This window comes from Protopterus annectens, chromosome 1.part2, assembly GCF_019279795.1.
Source record: "Protopterus annectens isolate FY-2018-M chromosome 1.part2, PAN1.0, whole genome shotgun sequence".
Classification (NCBI taxonomy): domain Eukaryota; kingdom Metazoa; phylum Chordata; order Ceratodontiformes; family Protopteridae; genus Protopterus; species Protopterus annectens.
In genome coordinates this window covers 936,974,607-936,992,092 of record NC_056727.1, presented here as the reverse complement: position 1 = coordinate 936,992,092, position 17,486 = coordinate 936,974,607, and the positions used below count along the sequence as shown (strand labels likewise).

Genomic DNA, 17,486 nt, shown 5'->3' with positions numbered 1-17,486 from the left:
TTCCTGATTTTTTATTTGGAGATCAGAGAATGATATGCTGAACAGCAAATGTTACAGCACAGAACCCTGTGGTACCCTGCTGGTTACTTTCATGCTCTTTGAGGACATACGTGCTACCCTCAAAGTATGTAGAAAATGTGTATTTTAGTACATGACATTATATATGTATGTTGTGCAGTCCACATGTATGGTGCAGTATGTGCTTTGTATCTCTCACATAGCTCTCAACCTCTTACTACAAGAAATCTGTACAAAGCCAAAACTAATTTGGGGATGATGTCCCAAAAATACGGATACATTTTAAATGTGGCTCTTATAAACGTAGAAAGTTGCTAGAATAAAATGTCTTGTGTTACCACACATTTTTGAAGGATATGAAGTCTGAAACTGAAATGCCTGTCATTATTTAGTGAATTAAATCCTCACTGATTTGCCTCCAAAATCCAAAAAATCACAAATTTTATGAGGAACAGACCAAAAATATGATGCAAAAATCTAGACATTCTTTGAAAATCTAGACAGTTGGAGATATGATCTCTGGTGGCTGACTATGTAGTTATTAATTTATTTCCATTGTACAGACAGTTCAACCAAGGACCAGAGTAAACATTTACATTATATTTTATTTTGTTTCCTCTTTCACATTGTATCTACAGTAGCTGCTCCCTAACTCCATCCCCCTTGTTTTTTTTTTTTTTGCTAGGGTGTGGACATTTATTTTTTGTTATTCCTAGCCTTGACCTTTCAGGGCTCAGCCTCCCTCTCTCTGCTAGCATGAAAGCTCTGAAGGACTTCATGCCCAGACTTGTCTTTTTCTCAGCTCAGCTCATGACAGTTTGGGTGCATGGAAGGTGCCCTGAAGCTTTGGAAGCTGGCTGACTGTTACATCCTTGGCAGGATATAATCCATATAGCTATGGCTACTGCAGCAGTGATCATTCAAACATCTTCTGTTATGGTAAGTTCAACTTACACAGCTGTACATTAGTATTATTCTGATATCAAACAGGAAGTTATTAAATATAAGAAAAAATGTCTCACTATGTTGCAATGTATAATAGTGTCTTGATAATTCAGTGAATTAATTTGAATACATAACCAATCTTTGTTTACTATTAAGACATCATTGTGAAATGTTGTTCCTTAGGTACAACTGGGTACATATATGGAAAACCGTGAATTCATGCCTGATGTTCAAGAGTGTAGAGATGGTCTGGTTTCTGCTTCAATAGCTGTTTACCTTAAGATGTGTACCAGCATGTTGCCTACTCCAGCCAAATCCCACTACACATTTAATCTGCGGGACTTATCCAGGGTAAGTGCCACTACCACTGGTTTATAAGCCACTCAGTAATAGTTCTGCAGTGTATAGTGAAAGGGTTTTGTTAAACTTCACTTCTGAGTTGCAAAAAACAGACAATTCAGAGGTGGAGTGTTAATTCCAATGACAATTCTAGTGCCTTTATACCACCCACAGTAGTCTAGGACTGGTAAGTAGGCCCACCTATCTGTCCACATAGTTCACAGAATTCAGACTCAAAAATATTGAATGCTGTCTCATAAAATGTGAAACAGTCGGTATAAGTTTAAACTAAGAAACTGATGACAGTTAAATATGTTCTTTTATACTTATAGCATGTATTTTTTAATGCAACAGTATTATTCAGCATAGGGTTGTTACCTTTCGTTGTGGCTAAAACTGGACCAAGGCCACAGTCCTTGCACCTCCCACAATCCTGCCTATCTCCTCCCCCCTCTCCCAGCCCACTTTCCATCATTTGTGATGTCATTGTCACATCAGGTGAGGGAGAACGCCCACTTTTTCCCCATTCGTGATGATTTTTTTCTGCCAGTTTACTATGCTTTTCTGTAGAAAAGCATAGCAAATCCGCCAATCTAACAATCTCTGATAGTGTGTTTTTTTTTTTTTTGAAATATAATACCAGAGTTTGTACAGTGCTTTCCAGACTACAGGCCAATCAGTTTGATTTCTGGATAGGTAGGAATGCTAAGTGAATGCTTAACAAATTATTTTAGTATGTAACAGAGATTTTTTAAGAAACAAAAATGAGGAAATGTTCCGTAAAATAGAATGCATTTGAGAAATGAATCTGTTATTTCTGGAGAATGAGATATGTTTATGATAAATAATTAAAATAATGCCATATAGGATAGTTATAAAATAAGTGTAATCAAGCGCTGGGTCTGAAACCCTGTTTGTCAGCTATTCCCATCCCCACCCTTAACTTTGATTCTTTCTATCCATCTCTAAGAATGTTAAACACTGCTGCCTTTACATTCCCTTTCACAATTATCAGGTTTGGTTCGAAGCAGTAATGTAACATAAGCAAAGTTGTGGACATCTTCCATTTCCTGCTTTGCTTGCTAATATGGTATTGGATACCACTGACTCTAAAAAATCTTGGAAGGTTGATATTAACCAGTACAGGAATATAACTTCCTTAAACAATTTGTTAGATATCATGGAATTTAAAAATAAATCTTCATCAAGGGTGACATTAACTGGCAAAGCATTTTAAAACCCTTAAAAAGACAGAACATTTACACTTAGAATATAGATGCTGTGATCATAAGCCAGGACAAACTCCTTTTGCATAAAAGAGGTTTGAATTAAGTAGAACAGTTCTTCATCAGATGATGCATATTACTATACATCCCACCCCAGAACAATAACATTTTTTTTTATTTTTAGGGAATAGGTCATACAACACCCTAGCTATGTATTAAAGGCAACCGCAGGGAGGGTAATTAGTTTTTTTCAATAGTCATAATAATTTTCATGCCTCCATGATGTGTCAGGCCATCACTCAGAGAACTTTGCCCCACTGCATTATGATTCAGCAAACTCTTCTTCAACAAAATATTTTTATCCCATATGAAACTGTATATAAAAGAGACTAAGATAGTGAGAATAAGATTGAAAGAGAGAAAGTGGGAAATTAATTGCTTAAGACTGGGAATTGCAGCTTTGATTTTGGTAGCAGTCTGTTCATACAATGCTTTATACAAAATGTGTTAAGATCCTGACAAACAGCTCCAAGAAAAAAAAAAGAAAAGAAAAAAAAAATTACACAGTACATTTGGGGAAGGGGGTCTTTGCATTGTACCTGCTTCCTTGTCTCTGAGACTCAGTCATTAATGTAGTCATCTTTGAATAATAGGGTCGTAACTTAGTTACGGTCTGAAATACACATCTTAACTGAAATACTCAGCAAAAGAAGGGTACTGGGTACTGTATTTGTGAGGTGTGTAATCCTCTCGATGAGACATTAAGCTGAAGGCCTTTCTGCCCTTTTGGGTTTTCTCCAAAATAGAAAAAGCCAAAATACCATTCAGAAAGTGAAAGGAGAGTTTCCTGATATCTTGGATAATATCCTCTGTATCATAAAACTAGTGCATACAGTCTCCAGATCATATGTGGCTAAAGGTATGCATACTGGACACTGCATTATGTGCTTTACTGTCTGCATAATGTGCTTTGTTATGTGAATTGTTAAGATAATGCATATTGCTCTTCTTTTTTTTCCTTCATCCTTTCTCTTCTATTTCTATAAAAATTTTAAACAGTTAAAATTCTCTTAAAATGTTGTTTGGTTCTAACATTTTGCTTTGTATTTGATAAACAATTGTGCATACAATGTAAAGTTTGGCAGATGTTTCTGACATGCATAACAAGAAATTCAGAAATGATGGCTATACTACCTTCTTTTATTCTAAAATGGTAGCCTAGGAGTTTAGGCTGCCCATCACTAAACAGCTCTGCAGAATACTACTATATCACCATTGGCAGGCGTACCAGATAATATTCATAGTAACTTTGTGCTGGTGGCATTAATGTTATATTCTCAAAAGACCTGAAACTCTCTCGTACTGTTCAGTAACTCTGAAATGGCCTTTTCTGGATTTCCATCCATCCACAACCCATTTTTCCTATTTTTGCACATGGTGTCAGGGTATCACTTCAGCAGTGACAATCATCTAGACCCAAGGTTCATACTGCTGGGTGGCTAGCCCTGCCATGGTAGTTCTTCCACACCACACACACACTCATACCTATGGCCAATTTAGAGTGCCCAATCCACCTACTGCACATCTTTGGAATATGGGAGGAAACCGGAACACCCGGAGGAAACCCATGTGAACACAGGGAGGACATGCAGACTCTCAAGTGCTGGCCCTAGGGCCATTACAAGCCTAGCCAAGTTCTACCCTTATTTCCATGATCAGAACCTATTGCCCCTGTCCAAGAGGGCCACAGGTAGAACCCCTGGGGTGAATTTACGGTTACCCATCCAGTCATCAAGACTGCATTTGAAGAGAGCCAATGAGGTGCTCTGTTTGACATGAAGTGGGAGTCTATTCCAAAGGTGTGGTAACTTCTGGGAGACAAATCTGTCCCTCCAGCAGGTTCTATTAATGTCACATACCAGGTTAAGGTCTTTAGAATGAGTAACCTGTGTACCACTTGACTTACAGATATGCAGTATTTCCAAAAAAGCAGGGTCAGAGCTTGCTTTGTATGCAAGGCAGAGATCACCTCTGAGTAGTCTGTATGAAACAGAAAAAAGTGACAGTGATTTCAGATGATCCACATAGGACAGATGCTGAAGACCTTGAATTTTCCTTGTGAGGAACCTTTGTGGTCTATCCAATTGCTGCAGGTGCTTGGAAAGGTATATACCAAAAGGGGCATTGCACTCAATTATTGGGCTAATGAGAGAACAGTACAGGGAGTTTATAACTTCTGTTTTTTTTTCCTGGAGGCTGTGCTCTTACTTATGAGATTAACAATATAGAATGCCCTTCTTAACACTGTGGAGACATGGTGGTCAAAGGTAAGATTGCTGTCAACTTGTGCGCCCAGGTCTCTCACCACTGTGTATGTACATAAGGTATTGCTATTGATGTGGTAGTTAGCAGGAACATTGCTCTTACTGAAAGGGATGATAGTACATTTTTTGCATTGAGTTTAAGGTCATGAATCTGGCACCAATCATTTGTTTGTGTAAGACCCTGTAGTAGGATGTTGACATCATATGGAGATTCTGTGATCACTCCCAGTTTACAGTCATCAGCAAACTTTGTCAGCCACAGAACTTTAGTTTTTGCTTGTACTTCTGAGAAATAGATTCCAAACATTAGGGGTCCCAGGACTGATCCTTGTGGAACATCACTGGTTACAGGTCTGCTGTTGGAGTTGGATTCCCCTATTTTGACTATATAGGTTCTATCAGTGAGCCAGTTAGCGACCCATCTAATGATATAAGGGTTCCTTTATTTTTCAATTTTTTTAAGTCTTTTGAGTTTCTGTTGCCTTGATGGGAATAGACCCCATTCCTAAGTCAAAGTACGATTAAAGTTCATGAAATTACTATTGTTCCAATCTTTGATGTCAGCCAGAAGTGCTCTTCACAGAACCTGTAATGTACCCAGTAATGACTCCTTCTGCAATTCATATGGAGTTACATGTATTGGTACATAGCTGTCAAACGGGTCTATATTATAACATCAAAGTTCTCTAACATTGAATGTTATAATATCAAACCCGTAATGTCGAACGCTGAAAACAGCGAAGGTGCAGGACATCTAATTCTTTCCCAGGGAAAGAATTTGGTGGGCCGTTGCTGTGGCTTCTCTGTTTTCAGCGTTCGATATGTTGGAGTGTTACAGGTCGGGTTCAGGTAAGTGTGCAATTTTCGGGTTCAGGTAAGTGTGCAATTGTGTGTAGGTTAGGGTTAGGGGGAGGGTTAGGTGAGTTAGGGTTAGGGAGCGGGTCAGGTAAGTGTGCGGTTGTGTGGACGTTAGTATTAGGGCGTGGGTTCAGGTAAGTGTGCGATTGTGTGTAGGTTAGGGTTCGGGCGGGTTAGGTGAGTTAGGGTGCGGGTCAGGTAAGTGTGCGATTGTGTGTAGGTTAGGGCTAGGGGGCGGGTTAGGTGAGTTAGGGTTAGGGCACGGGTGAGGTGAGTGTGCGATAGTGACGGACCTTAGGGTTAGGGTTGGGTTAAGGTAAGTGGATAGCTAGTACTGTATGTAAAGTTTAGTTTAGGTGTAGGATTTTAAGTGTATGTGTGTGGATGGCTGTTTTTTGTGTGTGTTTGTGCTGTGTGTATGTTTCTCGGAATAGCGAATTTTTTCCCTGGGAAAAAATTTGCTATTCTGACTGTTCAATGTTTTCACACTTCGGTGTTTAGGGTTCGATATAATAACATTCGATGTTAGAGAACTTCGATGTTATGATATAGACCCTTGTCAAACACCCTGGCTAAGTCTAAGTAGGTTGTATGCACAGATTTCCCCTCGTCCAGGGCCTTGGTGACTGTCTCAAAGAAGTCCACCAGGTTTAATGGGCATGATCTCCCTTTGACAAATCCAAACTGTTTGGTCAAGTGTTTGGAGATTACCTATATCTTTGTTGATAAGATCCATGATGATTTGCTCCATAGCCTTGCAGATAAGGCTAGTCAGGCTAATAGGTCTGTAGTTCCTGAGGTCAGTGGAAGCATCACCTTTTGCAAAGGGATAATGGTTGCCATTTTCCATTCAGTTGGGATGAAGTTGATGCTTCGGCTATGACTGAAAAGAGTACCCAATGGTTTTGCTACTTCTTGTTGGAGCCCATGTATGATGCAGCCTGGGATGTTATCACGTCCCATAGATGCTGTGTTTTTGACCTTAGAGAGGGCGTTTCTGACCTGCTGTTTAGGGACACAAAGTAGGGGACAGGTGGTATGGATGGCATGGGGTACATGTGGCTGGGGACAGGAGAGTGAAGTTTTCACAGAAATTGTCGGCCAACAGGGTAGCTATGTCCACAGGCTCAGTATATGTGGTATCATTAACTACCAGTTCAGCACAGATCTGGGCCTTTCCTGTTAGGTTACTTATGTAACTAAATAACGCCTTATGGTTATCCTTTGTTGAGTAAACTAATTTGGATTTGTAGTTAGCCAACAGGGTGCTGGCAGAATTTGGGCTACTGTTGGCTGAAGGAGGAGAAGGAGAAGAAGAGGGGGAAGGCATGCCCAAAAGCAGAAAGAGAGGAGGAAGGTTAGGAGCCTAGTAGTGAGAATAGGAACTTTGAATGTTGGCAGTATGACTGGTATAGGGAGAGAGCTGGCTGATATTATGGAGAGAAGGAAGGTTGATATATTATGTGTGCAAGAGACCAGATGGAAGGGGAGTAAGGCCAGGTGTATAGGAGGTGGGTTCAAATTGTTCTATCTTGGTGTGAATGGGAGGAGAAATGGGGTAGGGATTATCTTGAAGGAACAGTATGCCAAGAATGTGATGTTTATGAAGCTGGAAATTGATGGTGTACTGATGAATGTTGTTAGTGCATACGCTCCGCAAGTTGGGTGTGTGATGGATGAGAAAGAAAAATTTTGGAGTGAGTTGGATGAAGTAGTGGTGAGTGTACCCAAGGGTGAGAGACTGGTGATTGGAGTGGAATTCAAAGGGCATGTCGGTGAAGGGAACAGATGGGATGAGGAAGTGATGGGCAGGTATGGTGTTAAGGAGATGAATGCAGAAGGCCAGATGGTAGTGGATTTTGCGAAAAGGATGGACATAGCTGTGGTGAATATGTATTTTAAGAAGAGGGAGGGGCACAGGGTGACGTACAAGAGTGGAGGAAGATGCACACAGGTGGATTATATCCTATGCAGGAGGGCCAGTCTGAAGGAGATTGGAGACTGTAAAGTGGTGACAGGGGAAAGTGTAGTTAAGCAGCATAGAATGTTAGTCTGTAGGATGATGTTGGTGATCAAGAATAGGAGGACAAGTGTGAGAGCAGTGCCAAGGATCAAATGGTGGAAGTTGAAAAAGGGTGATTGTGAGGTGGAGTTCAGGGAAGAGTTAAATCAGGCAATGGGGGGCAGTGAAGAGTTACTGAATAGCTGGGTAACTACAGCAGAGATGGTAAGGGAGACAGCTAGAAAGGTGCTTGGTTTGACATCTGGATAGAGAAAGGAGGACAAGGAGACCTGGTGGTGGAATGAGAAAGTACAGGAGAGTATACAGAGGAAGAGGCTGGCGAAGAAGAAGTGGGATTGTCAGAGAGATGAAGAAAGTAAACAGTATAAGGAGATGAGGAGCATGGCAATGGGAGAGGTGGCGAAGGCTAAAGGATAAGGCATATGGAGAGTTGTATGAAAGGTTGGACATTAAAGAGGGAGAAAAAGACCTGTACTGATTGGCTAGACAGAGGGACTGAGCTGGGAAAGATATGCAGCAGGTAAGGGTGATAAAGGATAGTGAGGGAAATGTACTCATAAGCGAGGAGAGTGTGTTGAGCAGATGGAAAGAGTACTTTGAGGGGCTGATGAATGAAGAGAATGAGAGAGAGAAAAGGTTGGATGATGTGGGGATAGTGAATCAGGAAGTGAAACAGATTAGCAAGGAGGAAGTACGGACAGCTATGAAGAGGATGAAGAATGGAAAGGCAGTTGGTCCAGATGATATACCAGTGGAAGCATGGAGGTGCTTAGGAGAAATGGCAGTGGAGTTCTTAACCAGATTGTTTACTGAAATCTTGGAAAGTCAGAGGATGCCCGAGGAGTGGAGAAAAAGTGTTTTGGTACTTATTTTTAAGAATAAGGGTGATGTGAAGATTTGTAGTAACCACAGAGGGATAAAACTGATCAGTCACAGCTTGAAGTTATGGGAAAGAGTAGTGGAAGCTAGGTTAAGAAGGGAGGTGATGATTAGCGATCAGCAGTATGATTTCATGTTGGGAAAGAGCACTACAGATGCGATGTTTGCTCTGAGACTGTTAATGGAGAAATATAGGGAAGGTCAGAAGGAGTTGCATTGTGCCTTTGTGGACTTGGAGAAAGCATATCATAGGGTGCCTATAGAGGAGTTGTGCTATTGTATGAGGAAGTCCGGAATGGCAGAGAAGTATGTAAGAGTGGTACAGGATATGTACGAGGGTAGTGTGACAGTGGTGAGGTCTGCGGTGGGAGTGACGGATGCGTTTAAGGTGGAGGTGGGGTTACATCAAGGATCATCTCTGAGCCCTTTCTTATTTGCAATGGTGATGGACAGGTTGACAAAGTTACTAATATATAGTACTGGTTGCTTTCTCCTGGCCATATTTGGAGCACACACACAATGTACTTTCATAAAATGAATGCAGTCTGTTCCTTCCAGTTTCTCTGACACAGCTGAAAAATCTCAGGTTTTTCTCTATATGCTTTCTTTTAATTATGCCGTTTATTGAAACAGCTTGATCAGCCATCCTTTTCTTCATTTTGGCCTCTGATTTTTGAAATTGAATCAGTTAATCTGAATGGCCAGTTAAAGCATCTTCTATTTTTTCCAGACTTTTATTTGACTTTCTATATTCCTTCAGTGTTTTACTTATTTTGAACATCTTTAATTGCAGTTGATTTATTGATCCTCAAAATTACTGGAAGCCATTTCCTGTATGAAAGCTGAAACACAGACTGCTTTTTGCTGAACTGCTTCAAGATTCTTTCCAGACAGTTTTTTCTTCTCCTTTTAGGAGTTGAGTTTTTTCTTACTTTCACAAAATCTTTTCTTTGCTGGCATCCAGGCAGTGCAGTTACTAGCCAGTAACTGTATTTTACCCAAATGGAAATATTTTACTAGCTTTGTTTCACAGTTTCTGTTTTCACAGTTTCTGTGTTCACAATGGAAGACCTCTAATCAAGCTGCTGATCAGTGTACAGTCTTCATGGAAGGCATGTTTTTTCTAAGCTCGTGATCCCATGATGGTTCCAATATCCTTAGTGATTCCTGTATCTCAAAAGCTTCTTTCTAGCTTTCCTGATTCACAGTCTGCCATTCCCATTTTCATCTCTTTTTAAGTTCTTGCATTTTCCTTTCTTCTCTCCTGCATGCCACATGTCTATATATTGTGCACCAGCTTCTTTTCTTCTTACATTCAGTCACTTTTTATTAGGACAATATCTGAGTTCCACTTCCTCTCTGCATACTTTTTATACTTCTTTCTTTTTCCATTAGTGCTTTTTTACACCTATTCAGTTTGTCCACTCCTCTGTTTTCTCTTGTATATTTCTCTTGTATAGTCTCTCCGAACTTTTTGTATTCCTCAACTTCACCCCCCCATTATCCTCCAGCAACTCTCCTAGTTTCTGCATGCCCTCTTTTATATTTGTCAAATGGGCAGGCCCACTGAACACAAGTGCTCCTTTGCAGGAGTGAACCAGGAACACTAGTTAACAGACTTGCTCAAAGAGTCACACAGCAGACAAATGGAGATGTGAGAAATCAAACCAAGTACCATGGGCTTCAGCAAATGTCTCGCTAACAGTTCAGAGCCTTAATCCTCTGTCCTGGCAGATGACAACCTTGCTTCCCCCTTCTCTTTCTCTTTCCCCACATTTTTATTTTCTGTGTTTTCCTTGCCAATATCTTTCGAGTACTAGCTGCTATTTCTTTCCTCCTACCTGTTTCATTCAATCCACATTTTTTTTTTGTTTTTTGAATTTTTGCATTATCCTCTTTTCCATTTCTCCTGTCTGTGATTCTTTTCTGTCTTCATTTACCTTACCTCAGTTCAATGCTCTTTTTACATACATACATATACACATTCATACAGATATTTTAAGCATGGGCATTAATGGCCTTCTAGCCTGCCAATATACCAAAACAGTTGTTCCCATGATGTGTCCCGACTGTTCTTAAAATTATCTAAACTAGTGCCAGCTTTAATGTAACTTGGGAGTTTATTCCATGCATCAGCTGCTCTCTCAGAGAATTAATTAGTACATTTCTCACTCCTATAGTTTGCTACAAAGTGTGTCTGATGATTCTGTACTACTTTTTGATAACCCTAAATATTCCCAGAGGTAGTTGTCTATAAATGCCCTATACACCTGAATAAGGTCTTAAATATCTATATGAGGCACTGTACAATTTCAGATATTTTAGTCTTTCATAATAACTTAAATTTTCACATCCATGGATGCCCTGGGTATTTTCTGCTGTACTCTTTCCAGTTTACTCATGCTTGTTTTCTTATTGTTATTCCATACTCAAGTTTGTGTCTAATATAACTAACAAACGACTTCATCATTTCTGATCGCCTAGACTTTATAAATCTTTTTATACAACCTATTATTCTATAATTATCATTAACCAATTGGTTGATATGACTGGAAAAACTCAAAGCTGGATCTAGCCATATACCCAGGTCCTTAAATGAATTTACAGATGTTATGTTGTCCTATCTCGCCTTCATTCTTACAGTGATGGGCTCGGAGCTGATTCTCGGCTCCGACTCGGTCAAATACATAGTTGAAAGTCTCAAACCTGGCTCGTAGCAAGAAGGTATCCAACAATGCAGTGGTGTAATTCACCAGATCTCGTTTGCCACTTTACGAGGTTGGATGTGCTCATCTTGGCTGTGGCTAAGTTGTGAAAAATGTTTTCTTATGTTTCCTCTAAACTGTTATATTTGATAATAGATAGCTTATCTTCTAATTATATTTTATTCGTTGTGCATTTTATTGCATTACAGTTAGATAGTGATAGTTGTATCCCCTTTGGCATGACTTTTACCGTCGCTTTGTAGGCCTACTGGTATCCCTTGTAGTGGTTGTTGTTTCTGTCTGTTAAGTCTATCAGTAGCTTGTTTAAGTTAGAGAGCTATTTGCCCATTTAAGTTAGAGGGATTGTAGTTTATTATTGTCATGTCTAGAAAATAGTACAGTTTGAGTTAGAGGCCCTATTTTTTCTCCCTGGTTGTCTTTTTCCTTGTGTTTCCTGTAGTTACTTCTGTGTAGCTTTAGCTGTTCAACAGTGCAATAGCTAGATTTTTCTTATTGTTGCTTTTGCGGTCATACCTTAACTATGTCTAAAGACCCAAAAGAGAGAGAACATAAGACTTTGGGCTTTAAGAAATGCCAGAAGTGCTCACAAAAAATGTCCATCACCAATGGACATGTTATATGTGTTTATTGCCTTGGTGCTATTCACCTACAAGAGGACTGCACCTTTTGTCATTCTTTCAGTGCAAGAGTACTTCAAGAAAGGAGAAACAAATTGATTCTGAAAGGGCTCTTAAAGCAAACTTTTGAGGAAGCTATCCATAGTTCTTCTTCCTCTTCTTCTTCTCCTTCTTCTAAAAAGGAAAAATCTCAAAAAAGACATTCACCTGCTACAATGGCTCAGTCGGAGCCGCCAGTCAAACTACCAAAAATCTCCAAGGCCACTACTTCCTTGGCTCCACAGTCCTCGGAGCTGTTGGAGGTCATATTAGTTGACAAGTCTGGTACTTCGGCACCAAATTCCTCAGTGCTGCAAGATACCTCTACTCGGAGCCAGTCCATGGATATTTCACCAGTTTCTCTGACGCTGAGATCTCCAATTCTGCACAGGTCTCGCTCTCCATCCCTATCATCCAGGTCCACCAGGAGCTTATTGGATGATGACATGGAACGGGTGGTGCGCAGACTCCTGAAGTCACTGACTGAATTATTCTCAGCTCCCACCCATTTGGTCCCAGAGCCTACTGTACCAGTTATACCCACTGTTGTTCCTCCTCCAAGCCAAGCTGGTCCTTTGGAGCCAGAGTGCTTGGTACCGCTTACTGTGGATCCATCAGTTCCAAGACCTCCTTCGGTGTTCATGGAGTCGACATCTGCTCCAACTCTCTCTGTGCCGTCTGGGGAGTCTGGGAGCCTGGGCTCCTCAGTCGACCCCACTGGGGATTCTTGGCCCCGATCTTCTTTGGTGCCGAATTTACCCCTTGGAGCATTGGCCTGAGTTAGCTCAGGTCCAACATCGGCCTCGGGTCCGATCTCGTTGGTTCTGGTGCCTTCCTCGGTCTCCTCAGAGCCAAGGGAGTCTTCGGAGCCGGCGAGATCCACCTTTGAGCTGATGAGGAGTGTGTTTTCTACCCATTCAGCACCACAGAAGGATACTAGTACTTGTCACCTTAAGACACCGGCTACTGTCTCGGCACCACCCATTCCACAGGACAGCAGAGATCCAGAGCCTTGGGATCTCCCAATGTGTGAACCCCTCTCCTCTGAGGCCTCCCCAGAATATCCTTCTGAGGAGCCAACTCGGAAGAGAACTTGCAAGAGGAAGCATGTAGACTCCCCAGATGAGTCCGTCATTTCAGACACTGACCTTGATGAGTCGGAAGGGTCCCCACGGTCATCCTCTTATGATATCTTATTTGCAGATATTCTAGAGATCCTGAAGCAGACAGGCAGCTAGCAGGCCACCACCCCTTCTTATGAGGAGTCAGTGTACCTGAAGACTTTTGGATCTCAACCTTCAGCTTCCTGGGTGTCTCCGCCTTTCGTTGAGCTAATGGACCTGGTTATTCGAAAGGCATGGAAGTCACCTGACACTATGGAGGCAGTCCCTCGGAGTCGAAACAAATTCTTATCAGCTCCTTTGGGAAAGGATTTCCTAACCAAGGGGGTACCCGTAGATGTTATGGTGGTGGCAGCAGCCACCAAGAAGGAACTTGCAGAAATTTCCTCATCTGTCCATCCTCTGAATAAAGACTCTCAAACGATGGATAGATACGGGAAGCATGTCTTTTCATCAGTGACATTTTCACTATAATCACTGAACTGCCTATCCCACTTTACAAGGCTACAAAGAGATCAGCTCATTTGGGAAAGGATTTCCTAACCAAGGGGGTACCCATAGATGCTATGGTGGTGGCAGCAGCCACCAAGAAGGAACTTGCAGAAACTTCCTCATCTGTCCATCCTCCGAATAAAGACACTCAAACAATGGATAGATACGGGAAGCATGACTTTTCATCAGTGACATTTTCACTATAATCACTGAGCTACCTATCCCACTTTACAAGGCTACAAAGAGATCTCCTGAAAGAGCTAGGAGATACTCTACAAGGTTCATTAGCTGCGGGAATGAATGAGAAAGTCTCCTCCTAGCTGTCCACCTTAAATTCCATTGTCAACTCCTCCATGAGGTTGATATCCTACGATGCCGATGGAGCGAGCAGGATAGCGGGTTCTGGAGTTTCCCTCAGGAGACACTCCTGAATGTGCTTGTGCAATTTTTTCAGAGCCCTTTAAGTCTACTTTTACTAACGCCCCTTTTGATGGTTCCTCACTCTTCGGACCCAAAGTAAAAGACACTCTCACTCGATGCGAGCAGGAAGGAAAAACTCTCTCTGCCATTGGAGTATGTTTTTTCTGTACCTTCAAGACCTTATCCTAAAGGTCAGAAGAGTGGGAAATGTGGTTCAAAATATCCCAGAGAGTTTTCAAGGATGCACTGGGTGATTCCTTCAACCGGGGCAGAGGGGGAGGTAACATTGGTAGACACCACCCCAGAGGCAATGGGGGCCTACAGAACCAGGGTGACTGCGATTTCTTTTGCGGACGCCCTTATCAGCGCTCCTGAAAGGAGGCCCAACTGCTGTACTCTGGAGGTAGTTGGGGGACATTTATCCATGTACCCAGAAGCCTGGAAAACTATCACAAGAGACAAATGGGTACTACAAATAATATCCAGGGGATACTCCATTCCATTCTCCCATCCTGTTCTACAGATCAGAACAATCCCAGATATTCCACCCAATCTAAGGGAGCAAGCAACGATAGAGATTCAAAAGCTGCTGCAAAAAAGAGTCATCCAAGAAGTCCTCACAGACCAAATAGGTTTCGGAACTTACTTAAGATTCTTTTTGGTGCCAAAAAGAACAGGGGACTGGAGACCCATATTAGACCTAAGCAAATTAAACAAATCTGTCTAGAAATCAAAGTTCTGAATGGTGACACTGCAGTCTATACTTCCCTTTTTAGGAAAAGATGATTGGATGTGCTCAATGGACCTTTAAGATGCTTACTACCATATAGAAATGGACAGGACATCAAGAAGGTACTTACGTTTCCGGCTGGGAGCCAGTCATTACCAGTTCAGAGCTCTGCCCTTTGGTCTCACTACAGCCCCCAGAATGTTCACCAAATGCATGGCAGTAGTCACGGCTCACCTGAGGCGGCTAGGATTCCGAGTGTTTCCCTATGTAGACAACTGGCTGCTATCTGCCACCACCAAGCATCTACTCCAACAAGCCAGGGATTTAACTTTGGACATTTGCAATAAGCTGGGTATTACAGTCAAATTTCAAAAATCTTTCTTGTTGCTGTGTCAACATATTACATTGGGCACAGATCTAGACACCTCCTCTATGGTAGCACGTCTTCCAACAGAAAGAGTTGTAGCACTCAGACAGCAGATACTTCACCTCCTTCCAAAGACCAAAGTGAAAGCAAAGATAATTCTAAGATTACTAGAAACAATGGCTTCCATGATTACACTGGTCCCTCTTGCCAGAATGCACATGCTCCCAATGGTCACTTCAAGAGCTTCCGATGTTTTACCTCATCAGAATAACGGAATCATACAAGAATGACTTAAGATGGTGGATACACTCCACTCGTGACCATAGGGAGACCCTTTGTTCCACATCAACCCATAGCTACGGTTACCATAGATGCTTCCCAGATAGGGTGGGGGGCATTATCTGGGAAGAACAGTCCAAGGTACATGGCAAGAACTCGAGGCTCACTTGCATATAAATGTCCTAGAAATGAGAGCAGTGCTTCTTGCGTTGCAAGCACTTCATTACTCTCTCCCTCTAGGGACAATTGTAATACATTCAGACAATATGTGTGTGGTTTGGTACATAAACAAACAGGGGGAAGCAGATCTTACCCCCTTTGTCGAGAGGCTCTAAGAGTTTGGCAATGGGCAGTTTCTTCCCAGTGCTTTCTAATAGCAATGCACATTCCAGAAAAGTCCAGTGTGATAGCGGACAAGCCGAGGAGAGCAATCTTAATGTCTCGCAAGTGGTCTCTCAATCACAATGTAGCAGAAATGATTTTCCAAACATGGGGTCAACCTTGCTGCAATGTCTTTGCCACTCCCATGAATGCCAAGTGCAGCAACTACTTTACACTAATCCCCCCTCCAGGGGAGACACTGAGAGATGCATTTGCTCACAATTGGCCCTCGGGACTTCTGTATGCTTTTCCTCTGTTTCCTGTCATACCCATAGTCATTCAGAAAGCACAGTACGCTGGAAGCAGGATAATTCTCATTGCTCCTTGCTGGCCTCGCCATGTTTGGTTCCCCTTCCTTTGGCCTCATCTTCAGGAGAAGCCTTGGACTCTGGACCCAGTGCCAGATCTGCTGACTCATATGTCATTAGAGCTTCATCCTTTTCTCCACACCCTAAAATTGACAGCTTGGCTGCTCCACTTCCCAATTTAGTCAGGCTTCACAATTTTACCTCTGCAGTTAAACATATCTTAATGTCATCTCATAAAGCTTCCACTAGAAAACTGTATTCTAGCAAATGGAAAATGTTTTCCTTTTGGGCTCAAAACGGGAACATTGATCCTTTTTCTGCACCTATCCATTCTGTTTCTGAATTTTTGGTGGAACTGTTCCAACAAGGTTCAGCTGCAGCAACAGCATCAGGGTTCAACTCGCTGCAATATCAAATTTGGTGAATCTACTTCCAACTTAATGTCACACAGGTTGTGTAGAGCCTTCTTAAAACGTGCCTCCTTATTAAGACCTCCCTTTAAGGAACCCCTTTCTCCTTGGGATTTAAATTTTGCTCTGTCTTATCTCACGTTACCACCTTTTGAGCTCTCATCATCTTCAGATCTCAAGTTCCTTTCCTGGAAGAACTTGTTTCTAGTGGCTATAACTTCTGCTAGAAGAGTATCAGAGTTGCAAGCTCTTTCTATTAGACCACCATATTTGATTTTTAATAAGGATAGGGTATCCTTGCAGACTAATCCATCTTTTCTACCCAAAGTCTCTTCTCCTAACAACATAAATCAATCTATAGAGCTTCCAGTGTTCTTTCCTAATCATAGCAACAAGGCAGAATACAAATTACATCAACTAGACGTGCATAGACAACTCAGATTCTATTTGCATAGGACCAAAGACTTCAGAAAATCTGACCAATTATTCGTCACCTTTTCTGATGCAAAAAAGGGTAGTTCAGTTTCTAAAACTACTCTTTCCAATTGGCTTTCTAATTGTATTACATTCATTTATACCTCAAATCACAGAGATTTACCTTTCAAAGTGAAGGTTCATTCCTCTAGAGCAATAGCTACATCATCTGCCTTTCAAGCCAGAATTCCCATGGATAATATTTGTGCGGCAGCTACTTGGACCACTTCACATACTTTTATCATGCATTACAAAGTGGATTTGGCCTCCAGGGACAGGGCCTCCTTTGGTTCCATGGTGCTTAAAGGTGTACTCCCGTGAGCCACCCAAGGTAAAGGTGCTAGGAACGCTGTCCCATCACTGTAATAATGAAGGCGAGATAGGACAACATAACATAAAGAAGTTATGTACTCACCATAATGTTCCATGTTTGTTGTCCTTCTCGCCGTTCATTCCTACCAACCCTCCCTCCTTCTCCCTGCCAAAGACTCCTTGTGGACCTGGTAGATG

At 41.7% G+C, this 17,486-nt stretch overlaps 1 protein-coding gene across 1 annotated transcript in view; it reads left to right on the top strand.

Moving 5' to 3' along the window:
- DNAH14 (dynein axonemal heavy chain 14) overlaps positions 1 to 17,486 on the top strand; it is a 2,550,346-nt gene that overhangs the window by 36,034 nt on the left and 2,496,826 nt on the right. Inside the window, 1 exon segment of the mRNA XM_044060213.1 lies at positions 1,147 to 1,314. Coding sequence (XP_043916148.1) covers positions 1,147 to 1,314 — 168 coding nt within the window.